At 46.6% G+C, this 20869-nt stretch overlaps 1 protein-coding gene across 1 annotated transcript; it reads right to left on the bottom strand.

Moving 5' to 3' along the window:
• Positions 1–266: 266 nt before the first annotated feature.
• On the bottom strand, positions 267–11958 carry ENPP7 (ectonucleotide pyrophosphatase/phosphodiesterase 7). Its single transcript, XM_033139019.1, has 6 exons — positions 11872–11958; positions 9712–9952; positions 7634–7779; positions 5487–6107; positions 3015–3240; positions 267–915 (listed from the first exon to the last, which is right to left on the bottom strand). Exons 2-6 carry the CDS (start codon positions 9950–9952, stop codon positions 317–319), a joined length of 1833 nt encoding a protein of 610 aa, XP_032994910.1. The 5' UTR covers positions 11872–11958; the 3' UTR covers positions 267–316.
• Between the last annotated feature and the right edge of the window lie 8911 nt (positions 11959–20869).

Genomic DNA, 20869 nt, shown 5'->3' with positions numbered 1-20869 from the left:
AGTCCAATTCCCCGCATGCCTTAAAAAAAACAAAACTTTTATTCATTTTCTCTCAGGAAAACATTGCATTTATTAAATTATCACTTACTTCAAGCAGAGCAAGGGTGCTTGAAATGTCATCACCCCTCCCCCCCATGCTGAATTCGGGGAAATAATTATTTCACCTCTGATCAGAGGATCAGCAGAACCAGACAATGGCTTGAAACTCATTCCTTTTTCAACTTTTTATTTATTTCACTCAGTGAAAAAATGAAAAAGAAAGCAAATTCCTTTTGAAACTCAAAACGAGAGGTGTTGAGATGCTGCAAGCGGCTTGTTACAAGAGAAGCTTAATCAGCAGGAGAGTCAGGAGGAGGAATCCAAATGAGGGAGAGAGAGAAGTAGAAGTACCTTTGGCTAGGGTACATGTTACATTTTTTATAGGAACGGCGTTACCAAAAACACCCTCTTTGTGTGTTTTTAACAGGCTACAGGAAGATTCACTTATGCAGCCCTTCATGTTGTAGTTTATGACGTTCTCTTCTGACGACGTAACAAAACTAACGCAGTAAGTGTCTGACCCAGTACAACCCACCACTTCTGCGGTACACTTTCCTGTGGGAGAGAAGCAGCCTGGGCAAGACTTTCCATTGGGCTTGGTGTTCTGTGGTGGAAACGTAGGAGTGGCCGGTGTGCAGTCCATCTCCTTGCAACAGGTGATGCTTTCCCGCGTGAAACTCCCTTTGCCATGAGTCACCTCGATCAATCCCAATTTGCAGGTCTCGGAGGATGCACAGCTCTTGCTTATTAATTTGTCTTCTGCACCAGGGACTTCGAGCAGAGAGATGGAACAGGCATCTTGGCCACCGGGACAAGGCCGCTTCAGACCCGTGCAGTTGTTTATTCCCTTGCAATACTCACATTCCAAAGAGGTGCCTGTAGATAGAAGCACAGAGATCAGGAAAAAAAAATCCAGGAGGGCCTTCATGGTGATGGGAAGGGCACAGTGAGAGACCTCAGTGCTTTAACTATCACAGGGAAGCAAATGTGGGAGCCTGGAATACCTCAGCTGGCTTTGCAGAGGCGAAGCAGGCCTCACTGCTATGTGGGCTGGAGGGGAGGGAGCAAGTCCCCTTGAACGCAGTAGGTTTTACTTCCGAAGTAGCCCTTCTTAGGATTGCACTGTGTGAAAGCACCTCTGTGCATTTAATTGACATGCAACATGGAGAAAGGACACCAGTAAGAAAGACAGGAACAAACCATGGCTTCAGATCCTGGCTATGTTCTGAAGCCATAGCTGAAACAAGCCACAGTTCCGTAAGTTTGAATGTCCCAGGAATACAGGGAAGAGACGAAGAGAGCAGCATGAAAGCCTGAGGGTTATTCTCATAGATGGAAACCATGGTCATTACTTTCAAAACTAATACCATGCCAGTATGCTAAGACAAACTTAATAGTTCACATTTTATGGGGTCTTCTGCCCATTGCCAGCAAAGGTTACCTTTGATTGAAACCTCATGTCCTTGGGGATGTTATCCATGTGACCATTTAATCTATCCCTTGCTAATGAGCTCTTTCCCTCCTCTCTGTTTTGCTTCATGGGTGACCCTCAAATCTGCCTTACCACATTCCTGGAAGTGGGGGTGGGGTGGGTGGGTTTCAATCTCTCTCTCTCTATAGGTCATCTCACAGATCACAGCTACTCTCCAATGAGAGATGTCTGGTTGTTTATTCCAAGTTGCATGACCTGTCTGAGCTTTGGTAAAATGCAACTGGGAGGAGAGCCTGCCCCAGAAATAGCAGAAAGCCCTATGACTGGTAAATCCCCCAGTGGCCATCAAACCATAGAAGGTTTTTTTTAAAAAAAAAACCTTCTGTGTTCAATTACAACAAGAGGTTTATTGGAGTGAGCTGTGAAAAAAGCAGGTCATTGAGTTTGGGGAGGATGGCACTCATTTGCAGATTACCTTGTTAATAGGTAATAGGTAATAGGTTAAAATAGGCTACTGCTTGGTGTGCACCAGCCTGCTGTATAGCTAATGTTGGGGAACCAGGATGAAGGTCCTCCTTAATTTCCTTCTGCTTTTCTACACCCCTCTTCATGTTAGCTGGCACTGAATGTTGTTGAATGCTCAGGTAACCTGATCCCAACTCACTGGCTGCAGAGTAGACTAGCCTGTGTGGTTTAGAGGCAAAAATGTTCATTTTGGGCAACATTTCAGCTCAGTATGTAGGAAAGGTAAATGTGTTCTGTATTGGACCCATTTTTAAATTTTTATTTTTTACATTTCACCATGCCAAATGTCATTATAATGCACAGAAGTCCTTTGGTGCCTGAAATCCATAGTAGCAACTCTTTGGGTTTGGAATCTATAAAGCAAGTGTGGTCCACCAGAGGTTGTTCAGCTACAAATATAGCAAGTGTGGTCCACTATAAAGCAAGTGTGGTCCACCAGAGGTTGTTCAGCTACAAATTGCATCACTCTTAGCAATTGGTCATGCTGCCTGGGGCTAGTGAGAATCAAATCCCCATATCTGGAGGGCTGCAGATCCCCCCACCCCTATGATAAAGGATGACGATGATGATGATTACGGCTCCTTAGCTAGAACACATTCATTGAAATCAATATACTTCTGCATATGACTAACAGTGGGTACCACTAGGAGTCAATTCTGGTCTAGAAAACAGCACAATACCTGGGGCTTGATGATTCAGGTAAGGCAGCCTTAGCCATGCTAGTAACACCCCCCTCCCCCTGATGCTTTGAACTCCCAGCTTCCATCAGCCCCAGCCAGCATGGCCAATGTTCAGGAATTATGGGAATTGTATTTAGAAACATCTGCAGGGGCACCAGGTTGGAAAAGTCTGTTATAAGGGACTTTCTAAGGATGTCACTGAAATTCTACAGAACTGACCTTATTCATCAGAATTTACCAGTTTGGATTTAATCAGTTAATTGGCCGGTTTGTTGGTTGCATCCTTTAATGCTTTGGTTGCAGTTCTACTGAAAGTTCCCTAAGGAGCAAAATCATACCTGCATTTTTGGCCAGCATGTTCTGTGTGACATTTAAGGATCCGTCATGTGGCTCAGGTGTGATCTCCAGGAGTTCGCAAAGCAGGGCATAAATATTCACACTTTCAAAAGGATCCACCTCCAGACCTTTCTTAAAGGCTGGTCCCACAGCTCGGAATATAGTCTTCATGTTCATATCCTCATTGTCAAATCCATGTTCGCCTTTATTGAATTGCACTTTGATTCTCTGAAAAGGGAGGACAGGGCATAACCTACTGCACGTTTTGCCTTGGTACTTCCCCAGCTTTCCTATGCAGTAACAAAGCAATGAAGCAGCACATTTTTCGTCTGTTATGCTGTGTATCAGGGCCAGCCCTACCATTAGGCACAGTGGGTAGTACAATAGTGAGTATTTGAAATGTGCCTTGTGTCCCCTAAGCTAGCTTCGTAGTAATTGATAAATGAATTTCAAAACTGAGAACTTTGTATTTCCTGAACAAACATACATACTACCTGGTTGCTATAACCCAATGTATTGTTTTGCAATTAAGAGTGCCTCTATACAACCTAAGAGCACAACCTCTGGCTGTGCAGTCCATGTACAGGTACATGGCAGATAAGAGACAGATTTCTGTTTGTCTCTATACACCTGTAAAGATACTAAGCAAGGTCTTGTTTGAAGAGTGAGCCTGCAATCATAACCTCTAAGAAAGAATCCTATTAGAACACAGCCAGGGCTTACTCCTGGCTAAACATGCATGAGATTGTGCTGCGAGGCTGCAGTTCTTTGCAAGCTTATGGGAAGTGCACCCACTGAACAAAGTGTGTATGTATGCATGGGAATGGGCTGTAAGTGTCCATAAGCAAAAGCTGTTAATTGCTGGGAAAAATTGTTTCTCTGAATGAGACAGGAAGCTCTCTCAATGAGACACTTCCTTAGTAGAATCCTAAGTATCCATAATGCAAAAACTGCAAAAATCAGGATGACATAAAATAAAAGTATGAGGTCATCCATATGAACTCTGATATTCAAAATAGGTTGGATCTACACTGACCTTTTTAATGTTTTTAGAACAATATTAGCTATATCCTTCTAAAATGTCACAGGGCATAATGCTAAAAAAAGTTCATAACCTCTGCTGGTTCATGGTTGCTCTGCAGCGCCCTCTGGTGTCACATTTTAATAATGCATTGTTAATGTTCTAAGCAACACATAACATGTTGCTTATGTTTTTTAACGTTATAAACCATGAGTGTAAATCCACTTACAGCCTCTCCTGGATTCTAACACTTGTGATAACTTGCTAGTTCCTGAGTCCAATAGGAAGTGGAATATAACATAAAATGTAGGCTTTAACTTGATCTGTTTGATAGATGATTGAAGTTAAGGTGTGTGGGTGTGTATACTAACATGTTAAACATTTACTATAAATAAATTGTTAAAAATCTGGTTTAAGCAAAATTTCTAATTTAAACCCAATTTTTTAAAAAATGTATTGAACCCATCTGGTTCTGTGTAAATGCCATGTGAAGCAGTCAACCTGTCATATTTACATCAATTCCTCCACTAGAAGCAAAAACAGGTGGGCATAAATATTAACGGAATATCACCATAATTAACCACTAGGCTTGGGTTATGTTATGTTGCAAAGGCTCTCATATTGCTCAACTGGATCCATATTCCCGATTCAAGGTTTCCCACAAGAACCAGGATTTCGAAATTAGCCCTTTCTTTCAGATTGCTTGGTCAACAGATTGGATTTGGGGAGCTTACGATAGGAGATGGGAACATATAAATTACCAGAGCAGAGCTCAGTTCAAAGGCAGCCTTAGGTGGCGGCCATAGAAGTGGCAACCCTCTTCCTACTCTTGTCTTTCTTCAGAAGGAAAGGCAGCATGAGAAAAGTGAAGCCAGGGAAGGTCAGTTCTGGTGATTCTACCACCACATATCACTAGGCGGACAGGATGCATCCAGGGAGTGCATGCTTGTTCGGTGGGAATGGAAAGCATACTGTTTTGCCAGAATGCACAAAGGGACCAGCATCTACTACTAGGACTGGCTCTGCCAGGCAGCAGGGTGAAGTGACACTGCTTTAGGCGGCACCATCAAGGAGATAAAAGGAGACAGGGATTGCTGTCAAACCAGTGCAACAAGACTTTATCAAGCGTTGGCCCTAGCAGTGGTGGATTTAGGGGAACGTGACTGAACGTGTGCTGCAGGGGGTGATGCAACAATGATGTAGAATGGAAGACAGGGAGAGGGGATGCCAAATTTTAGCATCAAAAAGGTCTCCACTGAAATCTGAAAGCCCAAAGTCTGCTAGTGTGGGAAGGTGCTATTTGCACTCCAATTCAGGCACCGAAACACACCGTCTATGTTTCACCATGTCCTCCTAAACAGACTTCCCTTCCGTTTCTCATGCATGAAACAGAGGGAAGAATAAGGAAAGAAAAGAGATGAGCTGGAAGTGCAGTGGATAAGACCATACATACCCCGTGGATCACGTAGCCGGGGTCACCGTACAGCACAAGAGGCGTGATCCGTGTGTTGTTGGCATAACGAAACCTCCTGGGGAATTCCTCCTTCTTGTAGACATGGAGCTTGGGGTGAGCATTTTTCAGGGCTTCATAAACTTGTTCTAGTTTCCCTGGCTTTGGTTCCAGGAGACCCTGTGGCCCATAGTCTACCAGCTCAAACTTAATGTCCTGGAAAGAGAAATTGGGCACTTTCTGAAGGTGAATTTCATCCGTTTTTATCACCGTTTCCATGCCATGGTCAGATGTGATGATCATGTTGAGGTCTGAGCTCAGGCCTGTCTCCTCAAGGCGCTGCCTCAAGTAACCCACCGTCCGGTCCACCTGGCTGACCATGTCTTTCCTCTCCTGGGATTCTGGGCCATATTTGTGTCCAGTGGAGTCGGGCTCACCAAAGTAAAGGGCGACGAAGTCAAGGTTGTCCTCTAGGAACCACTTCATGACTATGTCAACGTTCTGCCTCCACTCGGTCTCGTTGTTGTACTTGTGAAAGAGTTTCTCCACCCTCTTCACCATCACCTGCTCTCCATGGTAGGTAGCGTTCCCCCCAGGGAAAAAGAGGGAAGCTGTCTTCAAACCCTAGGATGAAAAATCACAGACCTAGAAACTGGCACAATAATAGACCCAAACTGCATATGGTGCAAACACAGGTTCTCTGGCCTTGGGTGCACAATTGGGCATCCTAAATCTTTAGCCCTCAAGATTGCAGAGAAAGCCTTGGAAATGCATTGCCAGTATAGGGTGAGCCGTCAAAAGCCAGCACAAAGCTGGGCAGTGCAGGGCTTGCCAGAGCACCCAGTGATGCCGGTGGATGAGGCTTAAGTGCCTCTGCAAAGCCCTTCCCTCTTCCCCATGCACCTGTGTGTCTGCTAAACAAAGCAGAAAAAATATTTATTATTCATTCATCCATTAAATAAAACCATATGTGGAAAGAAACTCATAACTGCATGGAATGTCAGTTTGGGTCCTTTATTGGGGTGGTCCATGGGTGTGTGTATGTCTGCATGCAGCAGAGGGAAAGTGTCGCTCTAGGATCAGGGCAGTCCAGTCCCCATCAGGGAAATGAACAAGAAGACCCTCAAATTCAGCTGGGCTGGCTGACCAGATTTTGAAGTAGGTGAAGTAATAGGCATCACCATCTAAAGAAGAGACCCCTTGTAAAACAATCTAGTCCAGAGTGCACCTTTTGAAGAAGCCCATAGATCCTGCCCCAGCACACTGTGGCTTGGCTTCCACCGGGAGATGAGTCAAAGGAAGGCATCCATATTGTCATATTGTGTCTGTGGGCACCGAGCATAAAGATATACAGTAGTTCTCCCAAGATTTCTTGCCATATGTGTGGCCTCTGTCATCGTGATGTGTGCTTTGGTAGCCATAATCACAGAGAGGCCAGTTCTTGACATCCAGCACTTTGTCATCGTGCTGCATGGTGGGGGCTCATTTGATGTCCAGCTCCTTGGGGGGAGGCCCTTCAACAAAGGGTCCAATGTTTCTACCCCTTGAGGGAAGGCCCTTCAACAGAAACATCTTTGACAACCTTTCTCCAAGTCTTCTGGCCGTGGTAATGAATTCCTAAAAACTTCTTCAACGGGCTGATTCTCGAATTAATTTTAGGATGGTAGTTTTAGGACAGGGTTGGGGGAACCTGTGGCCCTTCTCAGTGTTTCCCAAACTTGGGTCTCCAGCTGTTTCTTGGACTACAACCCCCATCATCCCTAGCTAGCAGGACCAGTGGTCAGGGATGATGGGAACCAAGTTTGGGAAACACTGCTTCAGATGTTGCTGGGCTCCCTCTGCCAACAGCCCCAGCCAGCTTGGCCATTGAGAACAAAGCCTGGAGGGCACCAGCTTCCCCCCCATCCCTACTTAAGAAAAACCTGTAACATTACCAATGTCTGTGAAGATGGCACACCACAATGTGTGCCTGGATGCTTTAGTTAGCAAGACCAGGGATGGGCTCGATGAAAATGATGCAGAGGAAGATGCAAAACTAACTTCATTAGAATGTGGAGCTTGTCTGTCTGTATCTCTGTTTCTTTCAGTGGCAAGTTCCAGAAGAGGGCCCCCATTTTGTTCCCTAGAAGTGTTGCGGGTTTATGGCTTACCTGCCTTTGAGCTGTGATCCAGATGGGGAGGCTGCCATTATCCCACCACTCAGACTTCCCCTGTGTGTTGTAATAAGGAAGCTTCTGTCCGGTGCTGACATTGAACCACATGTTGTGAACCACACCATGGTTCTCAATGTACCTTCCTGCCAGGGGAGAGTCGAACTTGGCATTAGTTACAAGCCGTCTGCTAGTAGGAGTGGGTGGGTGCATATCCATTTGCTGTACTTGTTGGACTCTGGGGACTCACCCCCAGGGGCCGCTGAGTCAGAGTCCCTTCCATAAGAACATTAAGAAGACCCTGCTGGATCAGGCCAATGGCCCACCTAGTCCTGCACCCTGTCTGACAACTAGATGCTTGTGAGAAACCTGCAAGCAGGATTTGAGCACCAGAGCACTTCCACCTCCTGTGGTTTCCAGCAACTTCCATTACTGAAGACAGCTGGAGGCCAGGGGCGTAGCAAGGTAAATTGGTACCCAGGGGCAATTTTTTTTTGGTCAACCCCCCCCTCCAGAGGCGTGGGAAGGTCAGGTGGTACCCGGTATGGAAAATTTCTTGTCAACCTCCCCATTGGTCCCCCCCCCGCAAAAATGGTTTTACGTTATTTCATATTTTCTTACAAAGGAATAATAACAAGTAATAATAATAATAAACTTTTATTTATATCCCACCCTCCCCGGCCGAAGTCGAGCTCAAGGCGGCTAACATCAGATACATAACATTGGTATAAAATCAAACAATAATTAAATTACCTCCTAAAAACATCTCAAAATCAAATTAAAGTCTAATTAGATGGCTTTCCACAGGGTTAGGGTTGGGAACAGAAAGTGCTCCACTGAACTGAAATTACAACCTTCACGACATAGGAAAACAGCCAAGTACACTGCTATTTTGGTGGAGGAGGGTCAAGATATTAACCGATATGCATGAAATTTCATATACAGTGGTACCCCGCTAGACGAATGCCTCGCTAGACGAAAAACTCGCTAGACGAAAGCATTCGTCTAGCGGGAGGCAGCCCCGCTAGACGAAAAAGTCTATGGGGCTGCCTCGCAAGACGAAAAAATTTCGTCTTTTTTTTTTTCGTTTTGCGGAGCGCGGCTCCCATTGCCGCTCCGCAAGACGAAAACCCCGCTAGACGAAAATTTTCGCGGGACGAATTATTTTCGTCTAGCGGGGCACCACTGTATAGCTATATAATCACTAGTATAGTAAGATAAGACCTTCGGAGCAGGCATTTAAAAATATTTTCAAAACAAATTAAAAAAAAATTCAAAAAAAAGTTCCTTGATAATTTGTCACCCCTCCATTATGGAACATGGGGCGGACCGCCCCCCGCCCCCCTTGCTACGCCCCTGCTGGAGGCCCAAACATTTAGAGCCCTCAGCTGCAGACCAGTCAAGTCTTTGCAAATGGTAGGATCTTCCCAAATTAGCCCTTGAACTTGCAGACTCTGATGGACTCCCTGTCTTCTAATTGGCAGGAGACTGGTGTAGAACTTTCTTGGGGCAGATCAGCCTCAATTCTAGATATTCTTCCAGTAGACTGTTGCCAGCATGAAATTGCTATGTGCCCTTCTTCTCAGGCTCATTTAGCTCTGTTTCCCCTGCCTATGTTTCTTCTTTGCCCTATGCTATGGGCCAACTGCTATCTCACCTATGCCTGTTCCAGCATCACAGTTACCCCACCTTGGAAACTGATGCCAAATAATTCCCATGGATGTGACTTAGTTGCCACCCTTGGATCCACACGCCAGTGTGTCACTGAGGGTTGACCTGGCTCTTGAGAATCCAGCACAGCAAGGAGTCTAGGAAGGTGATGGGCCCTCCAGGTGCTGTGTTGGACTTCAATTCTTATCAGCCCATGTCACAGGTTTTGCCCTTCACATTTTTTAGCCTTATACAACTTGGGGCCAGGTCTCAGGTGCTAAGAGTAATGCATGCCCAAGAGGTTTGCTTAAAATGCACCCAAAACTGAGCCTTTAGCATTACGGCTCCTGTCCTTAAAGAGCTGCCATTTCTGATTCCTAGGGCCCAACTCTCCTGTCCCCATCTCTCCCAAGTGACCGGGCGCTCACCTGTAAGCAGAGTGAAGTGGCAAGGGCTCGTCTGGGTGACAAAGGCAGGTGTGATGTAGCGGGCCTTCACCCCATCATAAGCCATAGCATCCAAATTGGGGGTGTCCACATCCTGGTCATAATTCCACCGAAAACCATCAAAGGAAACCAAAAGGAGCTTGCTGCGGTTGCTTGCCCTTTGCAAAGGGGCACAAGTTCCGAGAGCAAGGAGGGTAGCCACCAAGCCGAAGGAAGCAAACATCTTTCCAGGAAGGCAAGAGAGCAAGGGAGCAGGGAAAGAGTGAACATAGGAAAGGCACGGATTATATATGCATGGAAGGGTCTCAAGTTCACACCTCTATCTGATCCACCTTTCTACACTTGGCTTGGGAACAAGTTCCTGCTGGGGTTCAAACTGTTTGTCAGCTTAATGCACAGTCAGCTTAATGCACAGTCAGCTTAATGTTGTTTTGTGTGTGTGCATGGATACATGTGTGCGTTGAATATGTGGAATTTGATGATAGTTCAGGCTTTATTTCTCTCCTCCACTCAACTCTCAGCACTGGTTATTTTCTGTAACAGGGCATGAACTGTCTTGCCATCAGTCCTGGAAGACCTGCAAGTTGGTGTGGCTGGATGGGGAATGGAAAGAACACTAGAGTCAGCTGTGGAGGAGGACTTCCGTCAAGGCAAGATGGTGAGTGCCACGGCCACATCAAACACCTAGGGACAACCAGCACCAACCGAGCTGCCTGGCTGGTTCCTGCACCTCCTTCACCCCCCTGCAATCAAAGGGGAGCCCAGGGCACCCAAAACAACAAGCGAAGAGGCCGCACAGAGTCTCCTCCTCCCGATCATTATCCTATGGGGGCCAAGAGTGCCCCAACAAAGTTCTGGGACCTGGAGGCCTCTGGAGCTATACAAATAACGAAGCGGAGCCACATTCCCAAACTGTGCACCAACTTATCACTGCCGCCGCCACCAAGGGAGAACACCATGATGGAAACCAGAGCGCACGGAAACACCATTTACCTTCCACATTCAAGAACAGTCTGTAGTTTATCTCTAGCAAAAGATTTCCCTCCTTTCATGAAGGCGTGTTTAAGGGAAGACATTGATGGAAGGTTTGCAAAGTATCCCAATAGATATGTCGTGTGTTAACAAATGTTTTGGAGCTAGACTTGTAAACTGGCTAGAAAATAATCATCATCGTTGTGTCTTGTTTTTATCACTTTAAAGGAGTTTGGATATGCAGAAATCAACAGCGTGGAGTATTTATTGACACAGATCTAAGTATTATCACCACTTGCTCATTAGTGCAGATCTTGGGTCATGAAAGGACCTCCAACCCTAACTGGAGGGGGAACCTTCAGAAAATAGACTCATGCCCTAGGTTGCATGGTGGAGCAGCCCTATTCCTACTTCCTTAAGAGAAGAGGCCCTCTGCTACAGGCCAGAGAAACAGCAGTGCCACAGGCCTGTGACAAAAACAGCTGCCAGCAATCATTGACAAGATGCAGCTTTTCAATCTCAATCACTCATTCCCCAATGGCTCTCCAAAGCTGTTCATACAGGGTGGGAGGAAAGGGAAAAAGCTAATTAAAAAGGAAAGTGTTAAAATTCATCAAAATGGGGCAATCTAAAATGCGAGCAGGCATAACTAAATGAAATAGATAATATACCATCACCAAGAAGCTGAAATACAAAAACAATCTCTCTGTATCCCTCTTTCTGTACTCTGCTTCTCCAGTTCTCCAGCCTGAAGATATCTGATTCCACGCATTTCTCTTCTGCTGCCCTCTTGTGTAATAATAATAATAATAATAATAATAATAATAATAATAATAATAATAATAATAATTTATTATTATTTGTACCCCGCCCATCATGGAGCTCCTTCCATGAACATATATGCTGATCTGAACATGCATGTTGCAATGTCCCTCTCTTCCTTCCTGCCCTTCTGTAAATTCTCCCTTGCTGCCCCCAGCACATAGAGCTCCTTCCTTGCACATGTATGTTGATCGGTGCTCTCTCTCCCCCCACCCCCCACTTTCTACCTTTCCAGACCACCTCTGTTGTTTTGGGTCTGCTCCCTTAATCCCAGTTGCAACCAAGTTTGGAGCACATGTAATAGCGTTTGTCCATGTCCCTCCCTCCCAACCCTTGTCTTTCCTTCACCTCCTTCTGTTGTTCTCCCAATTGCACTTCCAATGATAGAGCTGGATCGAGGAGCACCAGCTCCTGCAGGAAGAGTGTGGCTCCAACCAGGGCTGGCAACTTACTGACTTCGATGTTTATTGATAGCACTGCATTAGTCAGCATTTCTCAAACTGTATTCCTGAAAACCTGGGGGTTCCAAAGGTTAAATCAATAGTGCATGGCAGAGTGGCACAGGCAAGGACAGTCACTTGGTGTCCTTATGCTGCTGGTCACTGAGAAGTGGAAGGACAAGGCAGCTGAGTACAATGTGGCCACACCAGCAGAGCCTATCAGCTCCTCATTGCCTCCTGGTATCTGGGAGCAACACACCCTTTACTGGTGTCCTGTAAGCAACAATGTCCTGCTTGCACCACCCCTTTACAGGCTGTTCAACAGGGCCTGTCCACCCATCAGGCAAAGTGAGGTAGCTGCTTCAGGCGGCAGGATCCACAGGGGCGGCAGATCCAGCCTCCAAGGAACGCATTACCCACAGCTGTTGCCGCGTTGGTGGAAGGGGAGCTGCTGGAGGAAGAGTGGGCAAAAACTTTGAGTGACGAGGCAAAGAGGAGGGAAGAGACTTGGCGCTGCACAGCTGAGCAACAGCAGCAGCCTGGAGACTTTGCAGACAGCAGCCACCCTACCATGCCTCCCCATAATCCTGACACTAGTGATTCTCCAGGGTGGCCACTATAGTGCTGTGGTGCACCGGCATGTTGTGGTAGGAGGGGCTTGAGAGGGAGCACAATACATTATGCCTCAGGCAGCAAAATCTCCTGGCCTGCCCCTGGTGTTCTAGCACTTGTTATGGGAATCCTTTCTATCAAGTTGCACCCTGGTGGCTAGGGTTAGGTGTGTTGCTCCTTTAATGCTAATGGAGAGATAAGAGCTGAAGCCTTAAGGGTGGCAGGCTTCTCACCTTAGGGGAGATAAAGAGATTGACAGCAAGGTTTTTTGAAGTCTCCAAGTTGCCACTCTCTCTGGCTCTTTCTTGCTTGCTTTCCCTAATAATCAAGAGCCTAGGGCTTGCTGATCAGAAGGTTGGCGGTTTGAATCACCGCGACAGGGTGAGCTCCCGTTGCTCGGTCCCAGCTCCTGCCCACCTAGCAGTTCAAAAGCACGTCAAACGTGCAAGTAGATAAATAGGTACCGCTCTGGTGGGAAGGTAAACGGCGTTTCCATGCGCTGCTCTTGTTCGCCAGAAGCGGCTTAATCATGCTGGCCACATGAACCAAAAGCTGTACGCCGGCTCCCTTGGCCAGTAACGCGAGATGAGCGCCGCAACCCCAGAGTTGGACATGACTGGACCTAATGGTCAGGGGTCCCTTTACCTTTACCTTTACCCCACTCCTTAAAAAAAAATTTTTTTCCTGCAAGGGTTCCACCCAGAGCCATCTTAAGGGGATCTGCCGCCCTGGCGCGGCTATCCCTCCGGCCCCCCCGCCATGCCGCCTCTCCGCCGCCTCCCTCCCGCGCTTGCCGCCCCTTGGGAGGGGGGTGGGCGAGCGGGGGATGAGGGGCGTGGCGCTGGAGCGGCGCGGGGCTCTGCGCGCCCTTCCAGCACTTCCGGGATGGGAGGCGAGGGCGGCCGGCTCGCGCTCCCGCGCGCAGCCGGACGGCGCGGCGCGGCTGGGCAGCTCGCGCTGCATCGGGCGGGCGGGCGGCTGCTCGCGGAGCGCGAGCTGCCCGGCTGCGCCGTGCCATCCGGCTGCGCGCGGGAGCGCGAGCCGGCTGCCCTCGCCTCCCGTCCCGGAAGTGCTGAAAGGGCGCGCAGAGCTCCTGTGCTCTGCTGGGCAGCCAGAGGGCGTGGCGTGGCCGGCCAGCTCCCTTGCCGGGAGTCAGAGGGCGCTGCCGGCAGGCGCTGCCAGCGGGGCTGGAGGGCGGAGGCGCCCTCCAGGCCATTGCGCCCTGGTGCGCCGCACCACCAGCCCCAATGGATGAGACGGCTCTGGTTCCACCGAAGTTATGCTTAAAATGAAGGGTTCTTTCACCACAAAATTTTTGAGAACCTTTGGTGTAAGTAATAAGTACCAATATTTACTTACACAATTCATATTTCAGCCAATAACAAAAGTTTTCTGACTGGCTTCTGAAATAGTAACAACAATATCATAAAAGAAACAAAACTCAAAAACAAAGTAAAGAAATACAACCACAGAACCACATCACTTTAAGAGAGCAGGAGGTTGAAACCCCCCAGAGCCAAGTAATAGTAAGTCCACGTTATCATTTTAAAAGCTGGAGAAAATCAAAAGATCATTGCCTGCCACTGAAAATACATTAGAGAAGGAGTCAGTTGCAGGAGTGCCAACTTGGCCCTGCGACTGTGGGTGCCCAGGGCCGTGAATGCCATTCAGCGTGCATGGCCCTGGCACTGAAATTTGTGGGTGTCTGGCCCCTTCACGGAGAATTCTGTGGGTGCTCGGGCATCCAGGGTGCCAGGGAGTTGGCACCTATGGCCAGGTGTGCTTTGTTAGGAAGGGCATTCCACAACTGGGCAGCGGGGGGGGGGGACTGCTATGAAAAAGGCCCTTAGTTCTCATGAAAACACAAGCCAACATCAACAAATAATTACCGGTAATAGTTAACAAAAGCTTCAGGCTGGTTTAAGCACTTTTATGCTCCATGGGTCTTGGTGGGAAAAGCTGTGTGGCTCCACACAGAGGTCTGGAGATGGAGACACTCCCCTCCTCCCTTCAAACACAAAGTTCACCAGAACAATCAGCTGTATTCTGCACTCCCTGAACCTCCACAAGATTATGCAGGCTGCTAGAGAGAGGATTAGAGGGAAGCCCTTTGGTTTAGCCCCTTCTAATGTACATGCCCATTAGCAGCCCAGATCCTCAGGATAGGGCAAGGTATCAACATTTAGAATAAAGGAAATGCACTATTTATTTGTTGGACTTGTCCTCCCTTCCTTACAGGAGCTCCGAGCAGCCTACATATGGTCCCCACTGCAGTGAGATCTGCTTAGCTTCATTGCCTCACCTCCTTGGCATAATGCCTGGCTCTACCCTCTGTGCTTCTGTTTGTAGAGTCACCTGCAGCAGAGATGTGCAAGGCAGAGAGAGAAGCAGGTCTCTCTTGTATCACATTGTAAGGGGTGTCTCACTGGCTGTGCCTTTGGCCACTGCACTCTTTCAGCTCTTATTTTTGCCAAGTTATGTACATATCACTTTGTGCTGGCTTGCTGTTGTTGCACAATACAAATTCGTTACAGTGCTTTTGCCATATTGGGCCTTCTTGTAGCCCATGGAATACTGCCATAAGGACCATTTATTCAGGTACCCACCCCCTGCCCTGAATTGCTTCTGATGTTTCCACCCTCTCAGCACATCCAATGTACCAGCCACTGCAAAACTCTTCCACATGGTGGTGCTCCATGCAGGAGCTGTGATGTTTGAAAACTGACCTCCCACAACTGCATACAAAGCCTTCATGTCAGTGGCAGCAGCCACCAATAATATATCCCAGTGGCCTGGAGATTCTCCTTGCAATCGGCAGTATCCCAGCAATGAGCCATTTTCAGGGCATAATTATTCACACACGCAGGTTCGTCACTAGATAGCTTTAACATCATGTGATGACTTGCATGTGCGAATGACAGACTGAATCCTTTGGCATCTTCACACATGACCTCCGGCTCGAGGCTTTTCAATGGAGTCAGTTTACACATTCGGCTACGAATATAGAAGAATCGTGGGATATTGTGTAGGGGTGAATGAGGTCTAGTGGTCACCCCCCCCCACTGCGGAGCTCTGCCACACACAGACACAGTTTTCAGCCTACATAGGAAGAAGTGTGTTTGGTCCACTTGGATCACTTTCCTTGGCCAAATAATTCAACTAGAAATGCCAGGCTTTCGTCTTCAGGAAACTTTCGGATCTGCAAGTTGCATTGGGGCACGTTGCAGGCTGAAAACCCCCTCGCTGCGGGTTCTGCTGAGCTGCGTAGCCTTCTCAGATGCCTCTCTTCTGTGGCCCTGAGGGCTGTGGAGCAAGCAAACCATCCATCTGCCGGCTCATAGCCCTGACTGAGACAGGCGCGACCTGACCTTCAGCGTGGCAGAGTTTTATTATGTCGACTCTCCGCTTTATCAATTGCTCTTGCTTTTTATGACTTCTCTGGGGTTTTATCACTGCTGCTGACTCACCTCGCAGTGAAAATGGGGATTAATATTTTAAGGGAATTATGTCATGCGGCTCCCCAGAGGCCCCCTGCGATCGACCTTGGTGCCTTGCCTCGCGTCCCTCTTCGCTCGCTCGGTGGGTTTTGAGTTCCCTCCTTAGCTGCTCGTTTTCTTGCCTGCTTTGCCAATCTTTCCGGTTGTGGGAAGGAAAACGAGCGGTATCAGCTTTATGGGACCATCTGTGCATCTCCCCACTGGCTGTGCTGGAAGGATAAGGGCTGGGAGTTAAAAGCCACTTTCCCTGTGCCACAAATGGTGAGGTTTCTCGTTCCCTTCAGCCCCTTTTCTTAGATTTCATTTCCTGTCTGCAGTTATATTTGCTGCATTGACTCTCTAAAACAGGGGCAGCCCCAAGAGGTGCCCTCTAGATGTGGCTGAACAACAACTCCCACCCTCCCTGATCTTTACCTGCAATCCCTGCATTGGAGGGGGTTGGACTAGATGACCCTCGGGACCCCTTCCAGCTCAAAAATTCTATGATTCTATGACCATCGGCCATGCTAGTTGGGGCCGAAAGGAGTTGGGAGTCCAGCAACAAATACAAGGCACCACCTTGGCTTCGTCGTTGTTCAGTCGTTCAGTCGTGTCCGACTCTTCGTGACCCCATAGACCAGAGCATGCCAGGCATCCCTATCCTCCACTGCCTCCTGCAGTTTGGCCAAACTCATGCCAGTCGCTTCAAGAACAGTGTCCAACCATGGTCAAAACAAAATAGAAAATTCTTTTCAGTAGCACCTTAGAGACCAACTGTGTTTGTTCTTGGTATGAGCTTTCGTGTGCATGCACACTTCTTCAGATACACTGAAACAGACTATGGCAGACCAACACGGCTACCCACCTGTAACTGTCCAACCATCTCATCCTCTGTCACCCCCTTCTCCTTGTGCCCTCCATCTTTTCTAGCATCAGGGTCTTTTCCAGGGAGTCTTCTCTTCTCATGAGGTGGCCAAAGTATTGGAGCCTCAACTTCAGGATCTGCCCTTCCAGTGAGCACTCAGGATGGATATGTTTGATCTTCTTGCAGTCCATGGGACTCTCAAGAGTCTCCTCCAGCACCATAATTCAAAAGCAACAATTCTTCGGCGATCAGCCTTCCTTATGGTCCAGCTCTCACTTCCATACATTACTACTGGGAAAACCATAGCTTTAACTATACGGACCTTTGTCAGCAAGGTGACCTTTGTCGGCAAGGTAACCTTGGCTTACCCACCTTTAAAACATGTTACACACCATGTGCTGCCACCAGCTCCATGGTGGCTTCTGATCCCATCAAGAAGATTTGCAATCATTGTCCTATCAGTTATGCAGCAGATACCGGTATCAGTGCAGCCCAAGCACTGTCAAATGTCAGAAACCAAGACATGCCAGAATGAATTGTGTAGGAGCTTCCTCTCCTCTCTCCTGAGTGCCTTTCACTGACAGGTCCTTTATTAGGCAGAGCTGTTCAGATTTTAAACCATCCACCTTACGGGTTTGAGTTTATCAGCATATTCGAGACACATTATTTATTTGCCTGCTACTAACACAGGCTCAGCCTCTGCCTACATTACCCATAACAGACAGGGCAAATCCTATCCATGCCCACTTCGGGAGGAAGCCCCATTAAGTTCACTGAGGCTTACTCCTAGGGAAGCGTGTCTACTGTCAGATTACAACCTCAGAAATGTAGGTGGCTCCTTGCTAACTGTCTTTCCACCATTCCTTCCCTTTGCTGTAGATTCCAAGTGGCATTGGGCATCCAAATGTGGCGGCAGAGTAGAAAAATGTTTGCCACCTTAAGCTCCTTGGAAGAAAGGTGGGATATGAATGTGATAGATAGATAGATAGATAGATAGATAGATAGATAGATAGATAGATACTGTAATTTGATTAGATTAGATAAAACTGGAACTGCAAGGGCCTGTCTACATCACTCACAGTTACAGGGTTGAATATGCATGGGTCTTCTTGAGACTTCTGAAATAAAATACCCACATAGCAAGGGAATATAATGTTCTGTTGGAAAAGTGGCAGTGCAGTCATCATTAGGCAAGCAAATAGTACTGTGTTAATTATTCCACGTTAAATGGTCTTTAGAATGGCTCCTAGACGTCATAATGGAGTCTCGCCTTCCGACCAAGAGACTTGTTTCCAGAATTAGAGACAGCAATTACTGTGACTCTTTCACCATCATCCACAGGGTAATTCAGTCCAAACACACACTTCCGCACAATCCCTGTTTCTGGGGGGATTTATAAAGCTGAATCCTTAAAAGTTTATAGAACCAGAAAAAGCTTTTCCTGGGTTCGGGATAGTACAATTGCCTTCTTCTTCGATCAGTGGTTAGGGACTGGCTTCCTTTTCAAGCCCCTTGCCTTTGCTCCAATTACGCCAAATTGTAATTCAAATTCGTACTTACACTACCAGCCATGGCATTTTCAGTTTCTTTAGAAGAATCGGCCGCTCCACCTCTCAGACCAGCAGCTACGCATTTCAAAGGAAGCTTTGTTACCGATGCACCGCGGCTCCCCCCCTCACTCTCGGGGCTCAAAACCTGAGCTTACCGGGGAGGAGAGAGCTCGCTTTTTGGTGCCTGCCGGAACCCATGCCCCCAAAACGCTCGATTTGGGGTTCTTTGGGGGATCGCTGCGCTGTAGCGATATCCCCTCGCCTTTGAAGTGCTAGGGGCCCTTCAGCTGAAGGGCTTTTCGTCCGCGAAAGGAAAGGAATGTGTATACTTTTAGTGTGTGAAGTGCGACAGGAACAAAACTAAGAGACTTTTTGAATATCAAGATTGGTACCACAAAGGAATTGGATTGTGGCAAAGAAGATTAAAGTAAAGTTTAAAATGATATTTTGTTGCAAATTGGATTACAATTGTGGATTTTCAACCGTGGAGAACTACCGGTAATCTCACCACTTCCTGTTTTTCAAGCCCTGCGTTGTCCTTGCAAGATACATACAATGTTGGCTTTTCAACAGTCCGTGTTAACACAGCTAGCGGAAATGATAAATGCCCTTGACCAGAATACACAACAGATTATAAAAATGAGGGACAATGAAGGACTGTACGAGCGTGAGAGGCTTGCAGGCCAGAAACAAGAGAAGATGGAGAACCTTTGGTGTGAGAGTCCAAGGGTCCATGAAGAACAAAGAGAGAGAAATAAACAAGAAGTACTGCATAACACTTCCATTGTGCAGATGAGAGGGGAGAGTAAAAGGGGAGCGTCGATGACATATATGGGGCAGCAGGGAAGGGGAGCAATGATGGCATATGTGGGGCAGCAGGGGGAGAAAAAAGGATTTGGGGAGGCAAGGAATAGTAGGAAGGGAGGGTAAAGATAATATAAAAAGGCCATTGGATAATCTGGGTTGAAATAAGGACTGATTTATGAGACTTGCCGAATAGACTTGGGGGGGACATGTGACCAGAGGAGGAGATAGTTAGACTGAGATTAAATAAGAAGATAAAATGTTGGACGTTGTAGATGTAGAGGTATCCTTAGTATTGAAGTGAGGTAGTAGGGAAAGAAAGTTTGGATTAAATGTAGGGTAAAAAGAAATAAGTAATTGGATTGGAAGAATTAATGAGAATAGAATCTGATGATTATGTTTTAAAAAGGAAAAAAAATGTGTGTAAATGTTAGAGGATAATGACTTAGAGTATATTATTTCAGTATTATTTGTATTGTAAAAAAAAGAAGTGATTCGTTTGGAGGAGTTAAGGAAAATAGAATTTGATGATTATGTCTTAAAAGGAAAAAAATGAAAATGAAAAATCAGAGGATAATGATATAGAGTATATTATACCGGTAGGTATAATACCTTTGAGAGGAAAATTGCCAAATATAAAATGAAGATCAGGAAGAAGGGATCTCGGGGAAGTCCACCTAAGATGAATGGTAAAATAGGGTTTAAGAAACTTACGATTGTATATTTTTGTTTTTGTGTTGTTGTGTATTGTGTTATATGTTCTTATGAGAAAATCAATAAATTTTTGTGTTGTTTTTATAAAAAAATAGAATGGCTCCTAGAATGTGTGTTTGCAACTCTAATCAATACTTGCAATAAGAGAGCCCGGACGGCAAATTTATTCTGAGTTATTCCTTGCACTTAGCATTGAAATGATACCTGGTGGCCTCTGTACCAGAGCAGAATGGGCAGGGCAGAGTCTTTGTTTCTTAAACAGAGAACAAGCATTTGCTTGACTCAACATCAAACACAACAAGGTAATAAAAGAATCAAGCAATGCATCCTATCGCTTAGATCGCTCCTGATCAGCATAAAACAGAACCTTCCTGGATTCATAACATAAAGGCGCAAACACCTTGACTGTTGGCACAGAAGCATGCAAACCTATGTAGGGCTTGCCTGTTTAAAGGTTCTGTGTGTCAACAGCTTGTCTATGCCTATCTCAACAAATGCTCTCTCTCTCTCTCTCTCTCTCTCTCTCTCTCTCTCTCTCTCTCTCTCTCTCTCGTGCATCTCTTGGGATCCTTCCATGCTTTGGCTTCCCAGGTGAAAGTAAAGACAAATCAGGAAGTACCTAATAAAAGACGATGTTTTTATCCTGGAGGTCTCAATGCAGAAAGCCCAAAAGGCATCTGCACTCACCCACCCTCATGCTCATTAATATGGAGGAATTTATCCTGAATAAGCTCTGTTGACATGAATGGGAGCTGCACTTGCCGGCTGAGTATTCATTTATTTTACTTATTATTTTTGTTAGTCACTTTATCTTGCCCAGGGCAACCCAAATCAACTTCGAACAAACAAACAAACAAACAAACAAACAACCCCCCACATAGATAC

The sequence above is a fragment of the Lacerta agilis genome, chromosome 2, assembly GCF_009819535.1.
Source record: "Lacerta agilis isolate rLacAgi1 chromosome 2, rLacAgi1.pri, whole genome shotgun sequence".
Lineage (NCBI taxonomy): Eukaryota > Metazoa > Chordata > Lepidosauria > Squamata > Lacertidae > Lacerta > Lacerta agilis.
The sequence above is the reverse complement of the archived record's forward strand: the minus strand, read 5'-3'. Positions and strand labels throughout refer to the sequence as shown.